The sequence below is a fragment of the Tyto alba genome, unplaced genomic scaffold (assembly GCF_018691265.1).
Source record: "Tyto alba isolate M040663 unplaced genomic scaffold, T.alba_DEE_v4.0 Super-Scaffold_2, whole genome shotgun sequence".
In the NCBI taxonomy this organism is placed as follows: domain Eukaryota; kingdom Metazoa; phylum Chordata; class Aves; order Strigiformes; family Tytonidae; genus Tyto; species Tyto alba.
Window position 1 is genome coordinate 37,228,443 of NW_024881282.1, and position 25,433 is coordinate 37,253,875.

General features: G+C 44.1%; 3 protein-coding genes and 1 long non-coding RNA gene across 18 annotated transcripts in view; 3 read left to right on the forward strand and 1 right to left on the reverse strand.

Annotated features, from left to right (window-relative positions):
- Positions 1 to 25,433, forward strand: part of LOC122153434 (ankyrin repeat domain-containing protein 30A-like) — a 62,666-nt gene that overhangs the window by 13,332 nt on the left and 23,901 nt on the right. The gene's annotated exons all lie outside the window — the stretch shown is intronic.
- LOC122153439 lies at positions 1,991 to 2,907 on the forward strand. The gene is made up of 2 exons (XR_006165333.1): positions 1,991 to 2,062; positions 2,705 to 2,907. It is a non-coding gene; the product is annotated as an uncharacterized LOC122153439 (long non-coding RNA).
- Positions 5,069 to 11,316, reverse strand: LOC122153430 (WD repeat-containing protein 91-like). Its single transcript, XM_042792634.1, has 7 exons — positions 11,266 to 11,316; positions 9,850 to 10,031; positions 9,356 to 9,524; positions 8,425 to 8,533; positions 7,510 to 7,622; positions 6,549 to 6,746; positions 5,069 to 5,653 (listed from the first exon to the last, which is right to left on the reverse strand). Exons 1-7 carry the CDS (start codon positions 11,314 to 11,316, stop codon positions 5,489 to 5,491), a joined length of 987 nt encoding a protein of 328 aa, XP_042648568.1. The 3' UTR covers positions 5,069 to 5,488.
- LOC122153437 (cytosolic carboxypeptidase 3-like) lies at positions 11,142 to 24,777 on the forward strand. Of its 8 annotated transcripts, none has more exons than XM_042792715.1 (6): positions 11,145 to 11,493; positions 11,655 to 11,734; positions 12,867 to 12,930; positions 17,062 to 17,130; positions 18,305 to 18,362; positions 24,491 to 24,777. In XM_042792715.1, the coding sequence occupies exons 1-6, from the start codon at positions 11,422 to 11,424 to the stop codon at positions 24,565 to 24,567; spliced, it is 420 nt and encodes a 139-aa protein (XP_042648649.1). In that variant the 5' UTR covers positions 11,145 to 11,421; the 3' UTR covers positions 24,568 to 24,777. The 8 variants fall into 8 exon arrangements, 6 of the variants coding, with proteins under 6 accessions (XP_042648649.1, XP_042648648.1, XP_042648653.1 ...); XR_006165332.1 differs by lacking the exon at positions 24,491 to 24,777 and adding an exon at positions 12,025 to 12,061 and having other exon boundaries at positions 11,148 to 11,493; positions 12,864 to 12,930; positions 18,305 to 21,330; XM_042792714.1 differs by having other exon boundaries at positions 11,155 to 11,493; positions 12,864 to 12,930.

Below are 25,433 nucleotides of genomic sequence, written 5' to 3' on the forward strand. Positions count from 1 at the left end.
GAAGCCAGGCTTCACTTTCTGTGACTGTGTGAAAACAAAATGACTGTCTTGCACCCCAGCAAGATAATAATAGAGTTTTCAAAGATGCTTTTGCTTTAGATAAGGTTCTTTCACACTCTTCTTTTGGGATTTGTGCTCTTGTGGACTTCTGCGATAAGGTCTATACTTCTTTTCCAGGCTCCAAGTTGTAATGACCAGGCTGGAAGCCACAGCAGAGCAACAAGCCAAGACCACTGAAGCCCTTCAGAAAGACCAGCAAGCCTCTGCCTCAGTAAGCTAGTCAGAGCCTTCCCTTTTCATGAGCTACAGAGCTTAGGTCGGTATTCCTGTGGGGAAATTTGAAGAGGTTTTCCTGGGGGGCCTGGGAGAGATCCGTTCCTCTGTTCTCCTGACTGTAGGCTGCCCTGAAAGTCCTACTGGCTCATTTCCCAGCTTTCTGGCTTTGAGAGTTGTCCCGTGAGGCTCCAGCAAGTCCTACATAATGCCATCTTCGTTAAGGAGTTGCCAGTAATGCACTGGCTTATTAAGTATTTTCTGCTTTAGACCAGTCATGAGGTTGAGACCTCTGGCAGCACCTCAGACAGTCATGTAGTAGAGGGCTTTGGTACCTTTGGTTGTGGACTTTCCTTGGGCTCTGGTGCTGCCAAGCGCTTCATCCTGGAGGCCTGACTGGCATCATCAGACTGTGACAGGAGTTCTTCCGTTGCTTGTACTCTAGTCACCTTCCCATTTCAGTGATTATGTATTCCTTGGCCAGAAGCTCTGGGTCCCTAATGCAATGAGACCTCCAAAGATGAAAATCCACAACTAATAAGGGAACAACACCTCCAAGGGCAGGATTTTGTGTGCTTGGGTAGTGTTGCGGGAAAGACAAACACTGTGTTGTACCGATACTGGCAAGAGAAGAAGAAAGGCTGTGAGGTGTGCTCTTCAGTCAAGGAAGTCCTAGCGTGACTTATTTTTCCTTCCTTTAATGCTGCTGTAGGCTCATAATGTCCCAGAGGACTTGATAACTCGCTTTCAGACACCGTCTGCAAAGGAACACCTGAGCGGCTTTTGGGAATGACTGGTTTTAGGCTTGGAATTTCTTGTGGGCAAGTGATTTATGAAAAGATTGGGTGAGCTGTGGAGAACCCCCCAGGTTTTTGAGCAGGGTACCCTCAGGGGAAAAATCTATACATTTCCTCATTCCCCTGGTGCTACTGTGTTTTGAAGCTGTTTGGTGGACAATATGTGGGCACTTGCGTTCATCAGCATGATTCCTTTGATGGATCAACTGTGTGCTGTGGACAGGAGAGAGATCTGTGGTTGAGAGCTGCGAGAGGACACTGGAGTTGGGAGATCCAAAGCACTGTCTGCATGTTCTGCATATGGATCCTGTTCCCCTGCTCTCTGTGTGATGTATCTTTTCTATTTTGAAAGCGTGAGAGTGAAATCGAGGAAGTGAAGAATCTAGCTGTGATGAAATGCCGAACAGAAGCACTTCTGAAGAAAACGGGGAGAAGAAACATTGCAATGGAGCAAGAGCGTACCAGGCATGGCTTTTTAGTGCTTTACAGAAACATCATATTGAGTAGAAGTTGAGCTTAACTGAACTCTAATGTAAAAGCATTGTTTGCAAACAAATTCAGGCCTTGCATTCAATCTTGAAAGGTGCTTCTGTGCATGAGCCTATGGTTTTAAAAAGCTGCAAAAAGCTTTGCAAATGCAGGCTGCCTGCAGTTCTCCTGAGAGGGAAGAAAGCATTTTCTTCCTCTGTTCAGGTAAACTTTGGGCCCTCCCAGTCATGTCTGGCACTGGAGTGCTGGCTGCTTTCAGGAACTTCTGGCCTGTCAAGCATGTTACAGATGAAGCAAGCCATGGCAGTGCTGCTTACATAAGAAAGGCCAATTGTTGCTTTGCTTCACACTCTCCTTACTAACTTGCTGTGCAGGTTGAAGAACCTTCTGGAGAGCTCAGACAAAGCTGAGTGTTATGTAAGGGGAAAGCAGTCAGATTCCAGGCAGAGATGAGGAATATCTGTTCTGAGGTGGGCAGCAAAGCTGGCAAACTAAGGCGAAAGGTGAGTTCTGGCTCATTTGGTGGATTTATGGTGATTATTTTTTTCTGCTGCAACAGGCATGATTCTTTTCCTATACTTTTTGTCTGTGTTGCTAATTATCTACTACTGTCAGCACGTGCCAAACACAGTCTCCCTGGCCACCCACCTGATGGACTTCCACAGAAGTGAGGAACTTTAGAGCTCTGTCTTTGAGTTGCTTGTTTTGCTGCATACAAGTTGATGATTTTTCCCCAACACCTGGAGATGCAGTCAAAAACACACATGCAGCAGGCAAGACAAAACCAGAACTCGCAAGAAAAGTTGTCTACTTTGTGTGAGACTCAGAAAGAACCAGGGCTTAACCTCAGAAGGCACTGGGAGGCTAACATGGTAGGTCACAGCCAAAAAAGACAACTGGGGGAAAGAGCTGGACAAGAAATAGGGAAAAAAACGCAAGTTGATCCATATCTCCACATAACGCAGTTTTCCACGTGAGTCTGTACTGTAACTTTGTTGTTGACATGTTCGAGCATTTGGTTTTTGGTATCTGGATCTGCACATTAGTGCTGTACTTCCAGGATCTACTTTCAGTGCTGCCTTTGGCCCAGCCTGCTGTAAAAGTAAGGCACAGCCTTTTCTTTTCCTGCCCTTCCCCACTCACAGGTGAACCTCCCATACCGTTAGTGATGAGAAGATGCTAGAGAAGAGGAAGTTCCAGTGCCAGAAAACAGAGTGCTCACAGGAAGATGAAGGAAGCCTGGAAAACTTTGCCTTCCACCATGTGCAGCCATGACCCTGCATCTAATTCCAAGTGTTCTGTTGCAGCTTAGTATTTAATAAACTGTGTTTTAGTCTGTTTTGCTGCACAACCGGAGCACTTTGTCCCTAGCAGGTTTGGATGAGAAGAGTCCTGTCTCTGAAGGCTCACTGAGGTTCTCTTTCAGTGCAGGCAGTTGGTGTGTTTCTCTCTGCCCTTGCTCTGAATGAAAATCAGTCCTGCGGACATCTCCAAGAGGGAATACGCATCTACGTTCTTTTCCTCTGGGGAGACTTGAACTGTGATTGTGCCCAGATCAGGGCCTAGTGCTGAGCTACTGCTAATAATAAGTTACCAGACTCTTCCCGCCTTTTTAGAGCAATCCTCCTGGTGGTCTGGGCAGAAGGTGGTAGGGAATCTGATGGACATGTAGACTGCTGAAAGGCAAAGGTGTAAATAAGTGGTGACAAGCTGAAGCAGGGTGAGTCCCGCCTCAACCGAAGGAAAAAGCTTTTCTTTTGTGAAGGGGGTGAGAGACTGCTCCCTTGGGGACAGGGAGCCCAAGGGGGTCAGTCCCCCAGCCAGCAGGGCAGGGCCCAGCCTTGGCCTATGCGAGCGAGGGGAGCAGGGTGGCCCTAGGGCGGGCAGCCGGGGCAGCCAAGAGCCTAAAGGGACAAACACGTGCCTGGTGAGGTGGCAGCTCTGAGGGCAAGCCAGAAGTCAGGCGTGGTGGTGGCAAGCAGGGTCAGACACAGCCCAGTGATGGTCAAGCAGGGCCCTAGGGAGGTCTGGAGCAGCGAGGTCCATGGCCAGGCACAGCTGAGCCAGAGACACCACGACAGAGCTTAGGCAGGGCCTGGCGGCCCCAGCTCAGCCTGCTGCTGGCTTGGTCGTGCCACAGAGGTTGTGGAGCCTCCATGCTTGGATATGCCCCAAATTGGACGTGGTCCTGCCCTGGTTGACCCTGCCTGCCTCAAGTGACCACACGAGGCCCCTTCCAACCTCAATGAGGCTGCATTTCAGCGATCTGGAAACGTCACGCTGCAGGCCGTTTGTTCAGCTAGACCTCCCGCCTGCTTTAGTGAGCTTTTTGCCCAAATCTGACCTCATCTTAAGTCTTTGTTGGGCTACATAAAACAGTCAGAACAACTGCAAACTGTAGCCAACATGTCCAGGCACAGAGATTGCAACCACTTTCTCAGTCACCAAGTCACGTTGTGAGGTGTGATGCCACCAGTGAAGAATGTCTGTTAGCCAAGCCAATCTTCACTTCCAGCCCCTGCTTTGAGACCTGGAGGTGGAGAAGAACCATCATGTTCCAGGTCTGGCTGGGCAGCAGGGGAAGCTGCCAGCTATGGAGGTCTACCTGGCCCAGTCCCCATCTCTTCAAGTGCAAGGGAGATAGCTAAGATATGCATTGCAACTTTGGCAGGCCACTCTTCAAACATGCCAAAGCACACTTGGCAAAACCCAAGTAAAATAACGTTCCACTTCTTTTCCAGGCAATCCCCCATCACATTGGTAAATGTTAACAGATGTCCAAGCTCTAAAACCAAAATGGCCTTTGGAAAATACCAAAGGTCTCTTCAAACAATTGACTGGATCCATTCCTCCCATAATTGAGAATGAGAGCTCTGCCAAGGCACAATAGTACTGTAAACTCTCAATAAAGGGCAAGGACAAAAGCAGAGTAAACTCCGCTGTGATGTGTAAGGAGATGACATCTGGTTGCTCAGTCTATTCAAAGGCTATGCAATACCTGAGCACAGCACCTGCCCTGATGTTGGAGGTGTGCAGGGGGAGACGCAGTTCCAGTGACAGAGACCACTCTACAGGACCAGAGTGGTTCTGGCCCTCCCTCCTATCTGCCATCAAGTAGCTGCTAGGCATCATGTAGCCTCTGAACTCCAACACAAGCATTTCAAAAAGCCTGACCCAGGATCTCTCCTCTAGTTGGCAGCATCTATCACAAGGGAACACAATACATCCAAAAGAACACAATTATTTTTGTTCCTGGATGTCTTGCACTGGCTCCCCCCAGTTTGCGAGTGTCGGTGCCAGAAGCACCCGGTGAAAGCACGTGGGTCTTTTCTCCATTCAGGAGACTTCCTTGGCACACCACCGTCCCAGCCCCCCTCCATGTTTTGCAGCAAAAATTTAACTGAGCACAGGAATCAAGTGCAAGGGAATATTTTCTTTTTATGGCAAAAAAATAAACAAAAAAAATCCAAACTAAAAACAACAACACCCCGCCCCCCCCTCCCCTCCAAACACAACAATAAATGCTATACTGAAAGGATACTCTAGTTTCACACTGGCCTTTCCAGTTTGAGCCATCTTATCATCATGCACTGTGCTGCCTCATACACGCCTCTTCCAGCCTCACCACCTTCTGCAGAACCCCTGACATGATCCCAGCAGCCTTGTAGCCACGTGCTACTCAAGACTCCCTAACAGATGAAGTCCAGCTGCCACAATGGGTCAGCGAAGACTTATTTTTCAGTGCTGCCACTGATCTGGTCCCATACCGGCATTCTATTGCACAGTGGTTTGGCAAATGTTTTTAACGTTTGTCAAGAGGCAAAAGCTACGATGATTGTGGTTTGCCTTCTCTCCCATGCAGTTTGTTCCTGTGGAGTTAACACTGGTTTTGTCGAGTCTGTTGATCTTTCCCTTCACTACTGTCCAGGTTAAGACTTTTGAGCCAGTAAGGTGGTTAATTTAATCTTCCCATCCATCGAGGCAGTGAGGCAGGTCCCACAGTCCATAGCCGTGCTCCAATCCACTGTGACAACGGGAGCTCGGTGTCCTCCCAGGGAAAGGCAGCTCTCCAGAACTTTGTCCTCACCATTTAACTAAAAGAAGGAAAACGTAAGATTTTTAAGGAGGCAAGTTTCTACAGTGGGGGCAGCCCACCCACAGGAGAAGCCAAAGCCTGCTACAGATTCCATATCCCTATCAGCATACATAATTAAGCAGAAAATCAGAGATGTATGTAGCACACAATGAAGTTAAGTTTCCAGTCTCATGACAGAAGCACGTGTTCAAGCAGCTCAGCTTCTGACATCAGCTGAGCTGAAGTAATTGAACACGGCAGGCTAAGAGCAAACTCTGATGAGGAGCACATAAGCCTATAGCTCCTGTTAGTGCAGGCACTCTGAATGCCCCAAACGCAAAGGAAAAATTCCATCTAATCTGCCTTGCAATGGCTTATCCTGATGGGTATTGACTCAAGAGGAGGCAGGCAAGGGACATGTGATCAGTTACCACTTGTTACTGCGGCACAGAAACTTGGGCACTTGGAACTATTCAGCCTTACCCTTCATCTCATTTCAGTACACAGTAGAGGAGAGAAAATCAGGCTGGGACTAACAGCTTCAGCAAGCACACAACTAGATTAAAGATGAGCATCAATCAAGAATCATGCATTTTGCGTTGAACAGGCATGCGTCGATATATTTAAAGAAATTAAAACTCTATCCAAGGAACTTGGGCACTAAGGAAAAGTGCTGCAGCTATGCTTTAAGAACAAGCTACATACAGAGGGCTTAATGCTTACAGAGGGTTCAAACACTTGAACCCCACACACTGCTAAAATACACACTGTATGAAACTGAGCAGCAACTTTCACAAGGCAGGAATGGGTATCAGTAGGTGCTGCTTGAGAACTTCCAGTGGCTGCTGTTGCAGCCTTGTAACAAGAGCTTCTACGGAGGCGTAAGAGTACTCCCCATCGCTTCTCAGACCTACCTTAAAAATTACTCCCCCTGTGGAAGAACATGTCAACATGTAGTTTCCCTCAGAGTCAAAAGCAAAAAGCCTTCCTCGTGGGAACTGAACTTGCTTGTAGCCACTGTATCCAGACAGAACAAAAGGACCTGTAGCTTCACTGGGAAGATCATACTCAGACACCTTCAAGCCACTTTTGTGAATATTCCACTGAATAAACTAGAATGACAAGAAGAGATGGTAGAAGCCCACAGTTAAATTGACTGTGATTAAAGTAGAGGGGCCATTCATTATTATTAAGCAAGGCAGCTACTCTTCCCAAACAGAAGAGCACATTTTGATACCTATATCTAAGTGGCTATATTTATAAAACACAGGCTGCAAAGGCTGTAAGAGTGCCTACTATCCAGGCAAATATACGCCCTAACTTCCACGAGCACTTCTGCCTATGTGTCCTTCCACATTGCATGCAGGATCCTGGTGGGAATTCACTTAAATCTCATCAGCCAAAGACTCACACTTTTAGGCAGGTGACTCTCTCCCTGAACCACACCTCTACTGCTGAAGACTCTGGAAACGCAGAAATTGAAACCTTTATTATAAGCAACAGGGAGCTTCTGACAAGGAAATTTATGCAAAGTGGTCAAGGATCTGCTCCCTGGTGAATCCCAGATCTCAAATGTGGTGATCTCAGGGGCAAAGAAAGGTCATCTTCAAACAGATTCCCTGAGAAGGGGTTATCACCCACAGCAGGATTTGCAGACAAGGTCCAAGACAGCTCCAGCTGTTAAAATGCTTTCTATCCACTCTCTCTGGAGAGACTGCATGCAGCGGGGTGCTGCTGCACACCTAAGATTACAGCTAGCAGCCCGCAGATCCCCCAGATTCTGAGGGTATTCTTATTGCTATCTCCACCATATGGAGAAAACTCCGGAGGGGATCTCACTGCCAGCTGATCAGTAGAAGGGCACCCAGAGCCTACCTTGCCATCCTCGCCTATGCTGTAGACTGTGTTCTCATCATAGCTGAACTCAACGGAGTAGACTTCCCCATCGTGTGCCTTCCAGCTCATGGCGCACTCGTGCTGCTGCATATCTGAGGGAATAACCAGTACTGAACACTCCTCATACTCGCACAGAGCTGAGGTGAAGTGAGAGAGGCCCTTTGTGTTCATAAGGTCTCTGTCTCAGCCCTCGAAATCAGTGCAGGGGATCCCAGTCCAATCCCAGTACCCTGTGCTGATTCTTCAGCATGTGGCTTTTATACTGGCCACAAAAATCATTGCCTGTAACTAGTCACCTCTTCCTCCAGCTTTACAGGGCTGCTCACATGCTCAGTCAACTGCAGCCTTTCTGCACCTAAGCCCCACTGTCACCTTTCTTCCTCCCCCCTTGCTATCCCACCCACCCTCACAGCTGCTGCCAGCTCTGTCCTCCCACAGACCTGAACTGCAACCTCCAGCTCGCCACCCGGGGCCAGAAGCAGATCCCTCATTCACAGAAGAGGGAGGGCCAAACTGCCTTTATCACAAGGACAGGCTGAAGAGGACAAAACCTGAGAAACAGGAATTGCTCAGGGAAGGAGGACTGATGTCAAGCCCATGCCTTCAACTGGAAGGTCACACATTAATTCCTTTCCTTGAGGCTCAGCCTCTGGCAGTGGTACTGCTATGTGGCACAGCCAAGGCCACATGGCTAAAGGACAAGTTAACTCCACTCCTCAGCAGGAAGGAAGCAACAAATCCAGTAGCACTACAAGGGTCTCCAGGAGGAGAGAAAATAGCTTCCACCTTGGTGTTCAGGCATGTCTCACAGCTGCCTCCCTGCTGGCAGAACAGTGGTAGGGGCAGCCAGCTGGGGACACTGAGGGGCCACCTCACTGCCCAATTCCAACGTACCAAAGAGACGAACAATCCCATCTGCAGCCCCGGTGACCAGCAGGTTGCCGTTGTGATTGAAGGCTGTGCAGTTAATAGCAATGGGCTCAGGCTCCAGGGAGAACTGCAGCTGGAAGGGAAAGCCTGCATTAATGCAGAGAAACAGAGCTGGGAGCCCTGAGGAGCTGATCTCCAGGGGAGGGAGGACAGATTGTACCTAGCAGCAAGAAATCCTCCAGTTTGGAGCCCTGCACCTCTCATGACTACAGACTTCAAGGTTGGCAGCTGCATTTTACTGTGATACTAAACCAACAATTCACCTCAGCCAAGCCACAGCTTGCTTGGCCCTGGCCTCAAGGCTGCAAAACCAGCTTCTGGCAAACATTAGCTTGAGTATATTGCTTTCTCCTACACACCAGGGACATTTCTTAAGGGCAAATGCAAGGGATGGGACAAGGATTTCCTGCCAGAATCTGACCCATTTAAATTGAAACAATGGAGAAGATGACATGAGATGAAATCTCTGAAAGAAGCCCTTCACTTAAAAACAGAGAGGGATGGGGAAATAGAAGCAAAGAAAACCCTTCAATATAGCTCAGTTGGAGAAAGCCTGAGCAAAGCATCATTCAATCCACTTGGGACATTTCCAGTCACAAACTGTGCAGGCAGGATAGAAACAAGACTATGGACTATTTTGAAGAATCCCTCAAAAAAAAAAAAATAAACAACCCAAAACATGCCAACAATACAAAACCACCCCACCCAAGCCCAGCAGCTACTCACACTATTCATGTTTATCCTGTGTGTGACAGAGGGGAAAGGAGGAAGGGGGGAAAAAGGTGTATTGACAAGAAAGTCAGCATAATTTAGAAAGAGGGCTCCTACACATTGAAACAGAAGACAACTCATTCTCAGCAAGCAGACCAAGAAAGGAACAAAACTCAGCAAGCACCTGCTGCTTCATTGTTTTAGTGTCCCACAGTAGCAGCTTCCCAGGAACTTGGTTCATGCTTTTGCCCCCAGAGCTGACTGCTGAGAAGTCCACGTGGGAGATGGGGCTCTGGGCTGCTGCAGAACAGACAAAGGAGGCACCACTTGGGCTGCAGGCAAGTGAGAGGATCCTGAAACACAGCAAACAATATGAATTGCCTCTCTCCAGCAGCTGCCTCAAGCATACCACTCGACTGCGAGCTCTCCCATCATCAAGACCCTGCAAGACAGGGTGCACTGTAAAGGAGGGCAGGATTCATGTGTTTAGACAGATTCTGACTGTCTCCCATTTAACTGAGCAGTTTTACGCTGCGCAGACAGGGAGTGCCCTCTAGATGAAGGTCTAGAGTCCTGTAGTTTCAGGAAAGCAGTAGGAACATTGAGACTTCACCTACCCTTCCACAGTCAACCAACAACATTTATATTTATATATAAAAATCAGTAATCCAGAGTTACCTGGGCATGTCTTCATCGATGCTGATTTCACAGAGATTCTTCTTCGCTTCTGTGTCATAAAGACGAACTGTCCCGACCCCACTGCCAAGCAATAGCTTGAAAAGAGGAAGGAGGAGATGGAAGGAGTGTGAGTGGGGAGCGCAATGATGCTGTTCAACCACCACCACCGAGTGAATTTTTTTCTATCTAAACAGTTGGATTAAACATTACTGCGTTAGGGTACAGCCTGTTCTGCTGTGTCTATCACGCTAAGTAAGCCTACCCCAGAGCCACAGAAGTCAGAGTAAAAGCACTGCCTTCCACGGAGAAAAAAGATTGGATAGGCACCAAGGTGGAGTAAAAGCCACCTTCTAGAGTATGGCTCAACATGATAGGTTGCAAAACTTATGTGGAGTCTCAATATCTATGGGAGCAAGGAAAGACTAACACTGAATTAACAATCTAAGTTTAAGAGAAAACCAAGTAGAAGCCACCTCCTTTCATCCAGGGAAGGATGAAATTATCCAGAAGGGCTCACACATGCTTTACAGTGGTGCTACAATTTAAAACAAAGTAAAACCATGGAGGGATGCATTATCAAAGAAAATTAAGCAAGCCAGATCCTTCTCACTCCGGAGCCTGATTTGCTACTGAATACACATATATTTCAGAAAGAAGAATCTATAAGCAAGCAGGAAATAAACTCTACAAAGCAGAAAAAAGCATCAGAACAACTGCACAGACAGCTTCCTTTTTAAGAGTAAAAGAAAAGAAAGAGACAAGCTACAGCACCAGCCCTTCACAGGTGGCATTTTGGGGTTAGCAGCAACACATGGTCAGTGCCAGAATGGGAACAATATTCCCTCGGTTGCAGGCCTGCCTTCTCACACAGCCCTGTCTCTTCGCCAAGAGAGGGCACGAAACACTAACAACAGTTCTAGGACTCAGAATATAATCTAAGGCTCCTCTCTAGAAACAGAACTAGAGAAAATGTGCTACAGGAAACATTTAAACTGTCATATTTAAACAAGCCCCAAGCTGCTTATACACACACCAAATCCCAACCCATAAGACACCTCAGTAAAACTGGCCATGGAGTCCTTTTCACAGTTGTACAAACAGAATGCCAACACCACCCCCCCACGCCTTGGCCCTGCTCTCCCCTCTCTGCTGGCTCAGGGTGTGAGCAAAGCTCCCCAGCTCCCTGCTGCAGGGTTCCCAGGGGCCGCTGTACCAGGTTGCCTCTGCCCGCCCTTACAAGCGGCTGCCTGCTCTGCCTGTAGAGAGACACTTTTCTTAAAGGAGCTACTTCTACCCTGCAGCTGTACCTGCACTACAGCTTGGGAACTTCTTACGCACTTCTGTGCATAAATTTTTTCATATAGATAGAATAATGATCTGCAATACAAACTGTATAAAACTCCAGCAGTCATAGACCTGTCTAGCATCTGTCGGTGAAAGATACGTGAGTTTGCAGTCAGCCACCATCCTGAAATATCACAGATAACTAGCAGTCAGCAGGATGACTGATGTTTTCATTTCTGTCTTGCTCATACTGATGCTGCAGGCTGCAGACAAAGCACCCACTTTGATATGAAAGACTTGGAGTCAATAGGACAGCATTTCTGTGATGCTCTCTTGAACTGCTGTGTTCATAACAAGGAGGTAAGGAAAGTTCCCCCTAGGCCTTTTTTCCTGCCTCAGTTCATTCTGCTGTGACAAAACATAATGCTCTATAGGGTTGTAGCAATAATAAATTTGATAATGCCTTTCTTTAAGCAGTAAACTAAAATTGTGGTGTTTCTTACTATTATCGGTGCCTGAAGGGACATGAGAAAATAGTGAAACAGCAAACCAGGGTGAACTCCAAGGTCCTGAATTCTGATGTGTTAGACTGGGATTCCAGGTAATTTAGAATTATTCAGATATGCCATAATTTATTACATGTTTTCTGCACCTCATAAAGATTGCCAGAGTAAATGTTAGAAATGTTACTAAAATGAGACTTTTGTCACACTCCTTAAATTAACACTCCTTAAAAGATTGCATACAAATCTTATATCCAAATCTTAATAGCCAGTTTATTAGAAGTAGAGCTCTGTACCTACCCCAGATGGTCTTCCTGAAGAGAAATTAAACTGCATTGGTACAGAGCTTGGTCTACTGCATCACTTAAATTGATATGCTTTTTTTCAGCCTTATATTCTGCAGAGCAATCTAGCCACGATACAAGGTATATTGTTTGCTTTTGTGTAAACCTAATTTCATTAACCATGGAAGACACTAGGCTGATTCCATTTAGCCTAAGGGGTTAAGTTCAGGGTAACTGGTAGCAGTGCAAGAATCTACAATGACCAAAAAATACACCTATTAAACATGATCAGCTCCTCCTGTGCCAGTACTGGCTGTGAGTGACTGCAAGATCAGTTGTGCAGGTAGTTTGTGAGAGGTGGGCATTTATGTGTTATGAGCAGCTGTGGCCCTGTGGTCATTTATTAGGGAATAAAACTTTTGTACGTTTTTTTGGGGGGAGGAAACATTAATGGGTTGTATCTATCTTATCAAACTGTGCCCAGAGTATAGAAGTCAGGAGCTGAGCTTCACAAGTGGTACTGAACTGCAGGGACATAAGAAGAGACACACGATATTGATGCATCATCAGAGAACTAGGAGAAGGCTTGCTGGGAACAAAGAGGATGATGTTCTGTGAAAGGATTTAGGAGGGGAGGGAGAAAGTATGTGAAGCAGAACTAAAAGAAACCTAGGTAGAAGCAGGAGGTGCCATGTGGATAGATCACATCTCTTTCAATAACCAAGCTTTCTCTAAGATGATGATGCCCACTTTTTGCAGGTTAGCTGTAGGTCTGTAAACTAAAATGTGGATCTGGAAGACAGGCATGTGGAGAACACATTTACATCTCTACAACTAGGGTTACTACAGAAGACCCCTGCTAATGGTTGGAATGAATGCTGCAAAATACTGTTTGCAATCACCAAATTCGGAAATTAAACAAAACAATGCTCATCTTTCACAGCAGCGAAACTTCTGACAGCCCAGTCTCCTGTGATCTTGCTGCATACCAGCTAAAACGAGGCACCAAGGTACGCCATGACTTTTTCTGATATGTTTACATATCTGTCCTGAATGCCACTGGGAAAGAATCACCAGAACAGGCTCTATTTTGAAGAACCTTAGGACCAGAATAGTAATTAACAAATCAATAGTCAATAGAAATACAGTCCAAATAACAGTGCAGAGCAATAGTATTCATTTTCTCTATAGCTTAACCCCGATTGTCCAGAAGGTGGTGTTTTTCTTCCAAAAGAAGGTGGCTTGCTACCTGTCAGGTTCTGCAGTACAGACACAGGGTCAGGGTGAGGAGAAGGAGGGCAGCAGCTTTAAGCAGAAGGAGTACCGTGCCCATGTGCACTAGTGTCAGCCATACTTTGCAGATACCCAGTTCAGAGTGTTCAGGGTCTGTGTTCTCTTCTCACACATGCAGGCAGGTCATCATACTGGTGCTAAGTGCTGTCAGCGTGGGACCATTGCCTACTTCTAAACTCCTAGGCAAATGTAGCCCCAGATTTAAGAACGTGCTTTCACTTCAGGGCAATGAGACATTTTATTTTCCTGAAACCTGTATTTACTTTTTGCCGAAAAGAATAGGTTGAAACATGGTTTTTGTCCTTGTTTACATGGTGTTTATTTCTTTAGTGCCTGTGATTACCATAATATTATTCAAGATGCTTCCTGTAGATAAGCAAAACAAACTTTTGTTAGTGTATCACTTTTTGAAAGGTTGTGGATGAATTTTAGCCAACAATAATAGTTCCTGTAAATTGTTGCTTCCTGTTTGTGACATAAATACAGTAAATAAACAGTAAAAGGGGAAACTAGTACCAGGACTGTGTACTAAGAGTGTATAAACCTGAAGTGACCCCTGTAACAATTTGCAAAACATGCAGATAGGCATTTCAGATGTCTGGGCTTGTTGACAAATTGCATGATTTGGAGTTTTAGATCTCGTTTCAGAGATGATAGTTTGAAACACGATGCAGTCAGATAAGCTCTGGTGAGTGTACCTGTGGTGAGGGAAGCTGCCACAGATCCCTTTATGTGCTCTGCCCCTCCCTGGAGGCATTTGTCCCTGGAGGAGTTATATGGAGAATACATGTTTGTGCAAAGCCCTACAGTTCCACTTAGTCCCACTGTCATCCAGAGTTTAAGCAAAGCTACTGGGTTTTGTATTTCAGGAAGGTGAAGTCCAGACAGGCTTTCCACTCACCCAGCTCACCTGGGGGGTGGTAATTTCTGATGGAAGGGCTGTGAGAGTGGTGTTGGCTTTTAATGTTTACCCACAGCTTGAAATGTCTTCCCCTATTCTCTTCAGTGCTAAAGAACCAAGCAGGAATTTCCACCACTGATGCCATGGTATTTCCAGGACTATATCAGTTACAGAAGGTCAACCATAGTGGGTTGGATGAAAAGTCTCTTTTGCACGGTACCAGGACTGGTAGCAGAGGGTTGGTGAAAATATGCAGGGGAGGGATGAGTACTGAGATATTCTTTCCTTAATGTACCCTCTGTCATGTTTGGTTTTAGAATGTTAAGTTTGGGTTTGAGTTTATTCATACGTGAATGGTAAATCCACATAGGCACATTTCCCAGTGCTGGATTTAAAAAAAAAAAAAAAAAAAAAAAAATCATGAAAACTTTAGAATGAAAATGGTAAATGGACTGTAAAGTTAGCAATGTTTTGTGGTTAACACCAAGTATCCTGGGCTTTTTAGTACTTCTCAGACCTTCTTGCTTTCTTGCCCCACTTCCTCTCATCAGGCTGGCAGTATGCCTGTGCATGGGGCTGTGACATGGGGCTGGCAGCTCTGAGGACTAGCAACTTGAGAAAAATTTGCCTAAAACTCTGAGTCTTTCCACTTCATTTGCTAAAAATAGCCTTGTTTGTGTCTAAACACTCGCCATGCTAGTCAGTGAGATTGATTCTATTTTTTTCTGATATCCATTTCCTTGTGGTCTTTAAGTGGTACATACAAGCAAGGCAGGCGGGTTCACGTGATGTCTGTGACTAAGCTGTAAAGTGAGCAGGCTGCCACATAACTCTCATAACTGCTTATTGCAAAACATCTCTGCATGGTATTCATCCCAAGGATTGGGATTAAAAGCAGTATAATGAGATTTATCCAGATGACATGGGAGATGTGAAACCCTGCTGGATAATTGTGATTTCAGGGGACTTTCAAACTCGGAAAAATAATTGAAAGGGTGTAACACTGCTTTCGGTAACTGAAGTCCAGACAAACACAGAAGACCACTGCAAAAAGTTAGAGTACTGTTTCTTGTCCATTTAGTTTAGTCTGTAAAACTGGTAAACTTGCTTCGTGATAAACAAAAAAGAAACATCCAAGAACAAAGAAGGGCAGGGATGCCTTCCTAGAAACACTTGAGGAGAGCCATACAGAATCCACACAAAAGCATTTGTTAAAGCTTAATTACTTCAGGATCTGTGCTAAATAATGGATTAGTATATTCCTTGTCCCAACAGACTTTTCACATGATGTGATGGGTCATGTAACAACCACTTGCTGTCCTCCATCCTCTCCTCCTGCCACATTCTTTGCTGTGTACGCCTTCCACTTATATCCCTCTTATGTTCAGTCCCTGCCATGACCTGGTTTAACGCACTAATCTGATAGGAAACAAACCCAGCAAAAAAAAATGAGATGGATTTCTGCTGGGTTAATGAGTTAAATCACCTCACACAAGAGATTTTTTTTTTTTTTTTTTTTTTTTTTTTGGCGCATCAGAGCCAGTTTAAGAGATGGAGAAAAACAGTAGCTAGGAACAGGGTCCAAAGTGGCAGAGTTTGGAGTGGGAGAGGCAGGACCAAGGAAAAGAGGTTTTTTCCTTCAGAAGCAGGAAGCCGTTAGGAGATCTCAGTGGTTACTCAAACCTCTCTATTATAAAAGTGACTACACTTTAGAAATTAGTAATTTAATAAACAATGAAGAGGAGCCTTCTGCAGCAGAGATCCTTCTAGGTACAGAGCCCATCCCATCACATGCCTCTTGTAGGAGAGGATGAGCATGTTGAGGACTGACCACAACTTTAGCCACCTAAAAGCCTGATTCTGCAAGGCTATGCCTGCCTATACCTATAAACACTAATATACATTGCAAAACTATTAGTTAAGTGGATCTTCACTAGGTCCTGTTCTGTAATTTCTGTGCTGAAACATAGGCAAAAACATCTTTCATGCAGTGAAATTGTATGAGTTGCATTCATGCATCTTTCATGCAGTGAATTCAGGTGCTTTTTCTGGATGTATACTAGGAGCAAAACAGGTCAGAGTGATGTTGTTCCTATGTAAAGAAAGTAACAACAGTTTATCCAATGAGTTTGAAAGAACAGTACCTTGCAATTCCTACAAGAAGAAGTTTCTTTCTTTTGTTCTTTTCCCATGTGGATCGACTTCAGGGACTATTTAAGGTTATTAGATCAAAAGACTTACCAAAATTTCTGTTGTTGTCCTTGATGGAAGTTCTTAAAGGCATTTGAAAAAGGTGACTAGCAAGGAACATCACAGGTTCAGTAGAGTTTTTGATAGAAATTCGTGCTGGAACTGTATGTAGCCCTTAACTGCACTTTGCTGATGTTCAGCCTAGAAAACTATATGGCCCTCAGATGTAAAATAGGATCACTGTTCATATTGCCTAGAGAAAGCAAACTGTCATTGGGAAAGAATAATTAATTCACATTAATATTGTGATGGGTAATATTATTTTTATGTACATAAACATTATAATCCTGACTGCTTTGTTAATATTTTCCTTGGTTCAGTAGGTGGACCAGTGCTTCCCAAGCTTTTTGCATTTTATGTCAGTGTTTCTTTTCAGAAACCCCAACAGTGGAAAAACAGAGCATAAGGAATTATTACTACTGAGAAAGCATGGCTGTCCAGGTTCCCAGACTAAAAATAAACAAGCCTTATTGAGTAGGAAGTGAGGTCCCTTGTCAATATGATATGTTTGTGTTCAGGTTCATAAATGTTTGCTGAACAGAACAGCATAAGGAATTCAATCTTGAGCAGCTTGCTTACATGTGTTCCTTCTGGCATTGTGATTATCATGTTTATTTGCAACTGTTTTGGCTTTTTTATTTTGTAACTATAATATTCCCTCATGAATCAGAATGGTTATATACTATTTTCTGTGCAGAAAAAAAACAAAACATCAGGAAAACAGTTTCACGGCATTGCTAAGAACAGAAGTCATGAAAGCAAAAATGTGAGTATTCTTCATCCCAGTAGAAACATATTGTGCTCTCTTTCTGACCAGAGACTGATATATTCAACCACTGTTGGCAAACAATTTTGTCACCAAAAGCTGCTGACCTAGAATGCCCATTGCTCTTTACTGTCTGTTTCATGTATGAATGAAGTATCAACACCAACAAGTCTGGGGCAGGAAAAAATGGTAAAATTCTGTCTCATGAATATAGTTTGATACATTTAGATCTTTCTGTTAAGGAACGTGCCTTGGAGCTAGAGATTTTACCAGCTGTTCTTCATTCTCCAAAACTACTAACACCTCACTCCCTCAACTGGACCTGTTTCACTTCATGTCATTGAGTAAGATTTTTACCAAGTCCATTAAAACATTTTCTGTTGTGTTTTCCAGTCCAGTAGAGTGCTGTGAAGAGAAGTGAAAGGGAAAGGTCACAGGTCATTCTAGGGAAACAGGCAGTAAATTTTTTAATTAACTTTGAGATCATTACCAAGCCCCAGCTCTGAAATACTTGTGCTGGCAATATTTGTAAAGTTGCATCATGCCCCTTCCTGCCATTCAGAGTGTGTGATTTGGTACTCAGCATTAGCTGGCCTAGCAACCACCACGAGATTAAGTTTACTAAAGGGTTGTTGTCAGAATAGTTGGTATAACATCTAAGCTTTTTTTCGAATGTTACTTCTTCATTATTGCTGTTCATGCTATTTAGAAAATGTGTGCCTCATTGTAGCTGACAAACATTTAAAAATCCTAGATGAAAACATGTTATGTTCCTACTTTCATGGAAAGGAATTTAACTTAAATAGTTTTTTTATAATGCTGAGCACCCAACAATTTGCCAAATGAACACAAGTTGCTGAGTTTTCTGAGCTTTTGAAAATCAGGCCAAATACTAAATGCCTAGCTTTCCTTCTGCTTAAAAAAAAAAAAAAAAAAAAAAAAAAGGGGGGGGGGGCAAAAAAGAAAGAAAAAGGAAAAGCCTGATATTTACATGTTACCTGTTTTCCCACTAGTTATTGAACCCTTACCAAGCTTCCCTGTCCTAACCTAGTGTACACTCATTGAACAGGCCATGAAGTGCCTTATCATAAAGATGATAATACCTTTTTGTCATTCAATCTTCTGGAACTTAATAATATTAATAATTTGTTCGTGTTTCTATTCTGTTTCACAGACTCAAGGCACTGAAACTCAACATAAGATATTTCAGGTACTTGACCCAGTGAAAAAAGGTAAACATTATATGTTACTTTGATTCTTAAAATCCCAGTAAGCCATTTTTTTCTGTAATCTCAAACCTCATTAAAGAGTATGTCCCAAAAAGATAAGTACAGAGTCCTTTGACTGGGATTTCACTCAGTCTCACCATTTGGAAGAGCTCATTTTTCTTTAGTTTAAACTGTCTTCACATTATTACACTCAGCTTTACTGATTGGGAATGGTCTCACCGAAGAAAAACTGAACCTGAGGTGAAAAAATATTTGGCAGTAGGGCACGCACATTTGTAATAATGTGCTTATTTGGTTCAGAGAGAACAGAGGAGAAAACTTCCATTGAAGTTAAACAAGGCAACCCAAATCCAATGGAAAATAGTCATCAACCAGAACTTTTTGGTTTCAGTACAGACAAAATGAAAGAAGCAAATGTGGAGGCTGAGGAAACAGAACTGGTGGACTTGTGTCATTGCAAGCACAAGGAAATCCGGGAAAGATTTAGGTGTCAAAGTGAACAAGCAGCTCAACATGAGTTCTCTTCATAGTGCGCCAGAAGGACAAACACAGTTTTTGCCTATGTGAAAATAGGAGGGAAAAGCTATCTTGATTTGTAGAACTTCGTTTAGACTACTACTGAATTACTTTGACTACTTCTGGTGTCATCATTACTTTAAAGAATTTTTTTCAGAAGAAGAATGCAAACGAGGACCCCTCAAAGTATGTGAGAACTGGAGACAACCTCTTATTGTGACACTTAAGAGTGTTCAGCCACTTCATAATGAAATGGGACTTTATGGGATGAAAATTGTCACCTAAAATATGACAATGTTCTTCACTAGAGTAGCTGAAAGTAGCAGAGATAGCTTCAGTTCATCAAAAAAAAAGCATGAGAAGCTGTGACTGCAGTTGATAACAGTCAAATTTGCATTAGAAATCAGAGGTGCATGTTTTGGCAGGGAATCAGAGCACCCATTAGTGCAAACTCCAGGAGATGTAGTGGGTTCTCTGTCCTGCTTCAGTCAAACACACAGTCTACACCAGGGCCCACAGAAAACTGAATGAAATTGCTAGCCTGTGTTTCATAATAGGCAAAACGAGTATTGAAATGATCTGTGGTTCTTTCAGGCCTTAAAAGCCTGGTTTTCATAAACTTACAATTTTAATGTTTCACATTAAAACAGAATAGGATTCTTACAGGGATGTAGAGTTTATTCAATCCAAGAGTTTAAGGTAGAGTTTTTGGTAGAGTTTTAATAGAAAACATTGCTGTGGACAGAGTACAGAAAAGGAATAGAATTTTTTATGCTTAGTGTCAAACTTTGTGGCTTCACAGATACCCACAAAGCCATGAAACAGCCCACTATCAAGCATAGAAAATCAACAAGTTAATCTATGAAGAAAGTACCAAAGTGAAATGTCCTGAATAGAAAGCTACCTGTCCTCATCCCACAGTGCCATAAGTCAGTATTAATTGATTTTAGCCATTATTACAATTTTTATTTATTCAAATAAACAACTCCTAGCAGTGTTAATTACAGCATTGTGTCACTTTTCTTAGATTCTTACAGCTCACATTATTGGCAACATTTTGCAAAACCAATAGTACGTTTCTCTTCAGCTCTGACATCTCCTACACGGTTAAACAAGCTTCATGAAATATTCCAAGAATTGCAACAAGAAAAAAAAAAAAAGGATTCTTCTCATTGATATAAAAGCTTTAAAATCATTTCCAGATGTCATGTCAGCAAATTATACAGAACAGTACTTCAGTCGATGTTTTCATGAGCAGAGATCTAGAATTCCTCAGTGAGGACTGGATGAGAAATATTAAAGCAATCATACATACTATCTGTGGTTTAATATAAATCTGTGAGTTTTATAGATTCATAGGGAGCTATGATAAATCAGCTAAACAGTAGAATGTGAGAACATATTACTTATTCTCTGCCTACATTAAGGATACTGGAATTTATTCTCAGGATGATCCTTATTCATGTCATTTTCACACTTCAGGTGCTGAAAATCTAACGATGTCGTGCTGTAGTAGTGTGTTTTAGTAATGACCTTGTGCTTGGATCTAAATTCCTGTCTTGTTTTTCTCAGACATGCACCCAGAGCTATGCTACCTTATGACTGCTTTGGTTTTGTCTTGGAGAACTTAGCCAGAAGAAATTAAAACAAAGTAGTGTGGTAGCTAGAAAACTAACGTATTAATATTTGGTTTGTGAAAGGGTTTGTAGGAAGAATGTGCCTGTGATAGGAGAGGACTGGATTCATTGATTCACAGGAGCGTATCCCATGTTCTTAATGTATTTCTTAAAACTGTGTAAATATAACTGGAAGGTTTTCCTGTGTTTTGCCTTCCCTCCTTTATTTTGGCCAGGAAGGTTGAATATTACTAATGACATTCAGTATCAACTGCACAAAGAACCTATTCGCTTAGAATAAAAGGAGCTTCAGAACGTTGTAAATATTATTCATGGCCGAGGGACATGCCTCCCCGTACACTGTCAGACCTGGTTCATCTCACCCGTTAATCATGGATTAAAGGCAGCTGCAGGCAGCTGGGGCCGCGGCCGGCCGGGAAGATGCGTCTGCCGGCTCGGGTCATGCTGAGAGGGAGGCCGGGGGCCGGGGCTGCGGCGGTGGTTTGGCCGCTTGAGGAGATGTGGTCGTCACCTGCCGTCAGCGCTGGGGCTGTCCCACCTGCCGACGTGCCGGAGATCTGTGTCTTGAGAAAGAAGATACGTGAGCCGCGTGCACAAGGAAGGGAGAGATTAAGTTAAAAGTGAGTCCTCCTCTGCCAGCCTGGAAGTCTGGGCACAAATCATTCCAGCTGTAATTGGCTTCTGAGGGACAGGCAGTCCAGTTAAATACAGTTTAAACACAGTTTTAGGTAATTGTACAGTTGAGTACATTTAAGTGTTACGACCGATGAGGGCTTGGCTGCCAAAGAGGAGATTAATAAAGAATGCATTTTTTAATACTTTTGCAATCTTGGGTGACTTCAAAGCATTCCCTTCGCCAGCTGCAGCTGTTAGTTCCAAGTCACTGTGTACCACCTGCAAAGGTTAAAATGTAACAGATCATGTTCTTCTAGGCTTTTCTGGAGTTGACTTGCTTAGAGAAAGGGAAAGAACAGAAAAAAAAAAAAAAAAAAAAAGTCCTGGCTCCTTGTTTTGTTACTGTGTTTTTCGGACCTGGACTGGAGTACTATCCCGCAGCCTGTAAAACACCTTATAACACTTTTTCCCTCCTCCTGCTTTTTCAGAGGTGTCTTATCAGCAGGGCATGTAGTGAAGGCAGGTGCTAGATATGTACCTGAAACAATTTCTAGCCCAAAGGTTGCTGTCACTCTGGTACTTTCACCTCCCCTGCACTGGGGCCCCTCTTCAGCTGCTGCCTGAATGCAGTGGCACCACCGCTGCAGAGGCTGCCGTGCTGCTTCACTTCCAGTTTCCCTGGGTGCTGGCACTGCTCGTGCCCCAGGACACCTCGTTCCGAGGCAGCTGGCCACCCTGCAGCGAGCACCAGCAGCTGAGCCACTCGTGAGCACATACCGCCTGCCAAGGTCACGCGGGTGGCCCCGACTCTCCTCTCCCACTCTTACCCATGTTGCTTGACCAGTGGGGCTCGACATAGGATTTGTGCTCTGGAAGTGTCTGTTATGACTCTAGGCCAGTGTCATTTGAATGACAAACAGTTGTTTTCCTTGGAGCAGACCCTAGGAGTGAGAACATGTTCTTCAGCTGAGCTGCATGCATACCAAAACAAAATAATCATGTTGCCCTTGGCACCTCCCCTTCCCAATTTACAGTTTTATGCACACTGGAACAATTTCAGTGGGGGCTACCTAGATGGTCTTTATCCCCAAATAGCCTTTATTAGGCAATTGATAAAGAAGGGGAGGTGGGCATGTGAGTTGGAATCTGCTCCATATGAAGGTGTTAATCCCCACAACGAGTCATCTGAATAATTGACTTGATGTCCAGTGATGTCTGCTTACTGCAACTCTACTTACCGTAACAGTGACTGTATCAAGTCTCAGCCAGTGACTGAATCTGAAATGGCCAAGACAAAACTTGAATGTTTCATTGTGGGTTTTTTTCCTTCTTCAGTATATTTGGAAGTTTCCCTGAGATTCTCGAGGAGAGGGATTACTCCCTGAGCAGCTGAAGCCACCATTCCTTGATCATAGTAGAGAAACTGGAGTCATAAGCCACAAAAATCATTCTCTCCTTTCACCAAAAAAACAAAATACATGTTACACTCAAAAACATTTGACATAAAATCTGTACACAAATAGTCTGTGGAACTCTTTGCTAAAAGATGTCATATGGATGCGAAAAATGTACATAGATTTAGGTGGACATGTACCCTATAGCTAGACCACTGGGAGTTTTTGAATAAACACATACGGCTTGGGAAATCTTCTCTGATGAAAAGAGTGAGAATCGAGGAGAGTGCTTGGGAAAAATATTCCATGTGTTTGTTCTGCTCCTGCTTTCCCCTGGCCGTCCACACACGGTCACCTTGGAGGCGGGGTGCTGTTGATAGGGGGCCCCTTGGCCTAAATCAGTATTGCCGTTTATGTATTCTTACATACCTGAGTAATATTTTATTCATTACAGTCATATACTGGCATAGTTTGCATTTTCTTAATGTGTATAGCATTGTACAAACATTTGGGAGAAGAGAAGAAAAATATACTGCTTAAGACAGGTACTGAGTTTTGTCTCCTTTAAGTTTCCTAAGATTTAGGATTGCCTGGTAAGCAAGTCAGTGGGCTGCTTCTCTTTACTTCATCTCTGTCTCTAGAGCATGCTCCATTTTAATCCATACATTGGAACCTATTGCTGCAAAATCGGGGCCATCAGATTTTGAGGACTTGAAAGGGGCTGAGCTAGCATTGGCAATAATAAATAAAACCTAAATTATTTGTATCTGCAAGAAGAGAGAATTTGCCAAACACTTAAAATGTATCGCTGGAAGGAAATACTCCATACATCCCCTCTGTTGTGCACTGTCTAAGAAACCAGAGGAAAAATCATATTGCATTACAGCAAGACAAATACAGTAATAAAAAACCAAAAAATTAGACACATAGGCACAAGTCATTATTACAAAGCCTCCCAGAGGCGAGTGGGTCATCCTTCTGTCAGGGCTAGAACTGGATCCAGGTATGGTAGAGAAGGGCACCTTGCATGCTAAAGGCTGCAGCCAGGTGGGCGCTGGTCCTGGGGAATGAGTTCTGGGAGCCTCACATCTAATACCCTGTGGGATTAGGGTTCAGCCTCGTGGAATCCTAAATGCAGCACGTATGCAGACAGTACTAAGCCATTGAGCTTTGCACTGCCTTGGACACCAGCTCTTGGGTTGCCAGCAACCTCCTCGTGACTGCTACAGGAAGAAAAGCCTAGAGTTGGTCTCGTTTCACTGAGATTTATTTCTTTTTAGTCGTCAGCAGATTACAGATGATAAAAGAATAGTCATTTTACAATTTCTTCTGAATAGAAGTGATTTCTAAACAGTGTAGAAGAATATGAACTCCAGCCTCTCTTCTCTCCAGTCTAAGGACTCCCACAGGAATCCCTGAATTCTGGTACAATGGGCCAGTACTAGCTATAGCTGAGAGGGCTTTTGAGTAACTAGAGGGAACAGAGTTCTGCTGTGGAGATTCCCCCAGGAAGGAGTACCCGGGTCGTGACCAGCTTCTGGGAAGCAAGTATAATATCATTTAAAACAGCAGGCTAAAATAAGCAAAACACTTTTGAAAGTCCAAGCTCATCTCATGCTTTACTTGTGACTGCTAGTATTAATAGAACTGCTAACAGTGTTGCTGTGTGTGCTTCAACTGCACCACAAGAAATCAAGAGCTGCAGAGCCGTTCATTCCACTGTAAAGCCGTGAGAACATCTCCTTAACACACATGAGAAATTACATTTCTATTTCAAGAAACAATTCCAGGAAGAAACGATTGTACATTAATTCAGTGGAAGCTGGCTCCTGGGAAGTGCTCTCCTTTCCCAGCCACAGTCACCAGGCCCCAGCAGCCCAGACGCTCCATCCGATCTCTCCTACCTCCAGGCACACATGTTTAGAAGCCCTGATCTCTTCCTCCTCTCCCTCCCATTCTTTCTGCATAGGACACGTTGATGATCATCCCCCTGCTTACCTGTCACGTCCTGCTCAGATGAGGGAGACAAGTGAGTTAGATTCGTAAATCCCCAATGGAGTGGACAACAGTGAGACAGGTTTCAAAGTCCACATACAGACATTTATTAATTTCCCACAATGTACTAATTGGATATGTGATAATTGGCTAAGTATATATAGTATGCCTTGTGTTACTTATTGGTAATAAGGGAAAAGGAGAAAAAGAAAAGAGGGAGAGAGACAATAGAGAAATAGAGATCACCAGTCCAGGGTCCTGCATTGTTCCCATCTGAGTTCATCAGGGAATGCATCCATCTTCTTCTTCTTCTGGTCTTCTTTTCTCTTTCTACATCTCACTCCTCACCCCCCCTCAATTTATACACACTTTCCTTGGGTCCGTCCCCCAGGGCAACCCACATACCTACATATCACATGTATGGGGGAGTAGGAAGGTACTTCATGGGATGATATAATTAGCATGATCTTGTTAATCTTCATTAGCATATTCAGGGGTGTCAACTTTAATATACCTTTCATGGATAATAAAGCAAAGGTCATTCACTGGACAGATGGCCCTTGCACCTTTACAAGAGGCACCAGGGCAGAACTGTCCTGCCTCCACAAGGCTCCCTCCTCCAGCTGCATCTTGTGCTAATCAGGCCGCCTTACCAGCTTCAGCCTCCACATTACCCACCCCGTGACTATAGTTTCAGAACTTGCGAGTGTTTGAGACATTCCTCAGCTTGGAGGGCCTCTGCTCCCCCTCCATCCCTTAACTCTTTCTCAGGCTGTTTTTCTCAGCCCCTGTTTTGGGGAGTTACAAGTCGGCTCTCACATTACACCACCCCACACCCATCACACCTAGCCTCCCCAACTGCTCCATCATCAGATAGACTTTGAGCATCTGAAGCCAAAGGGGCAGCCAGGGGACAC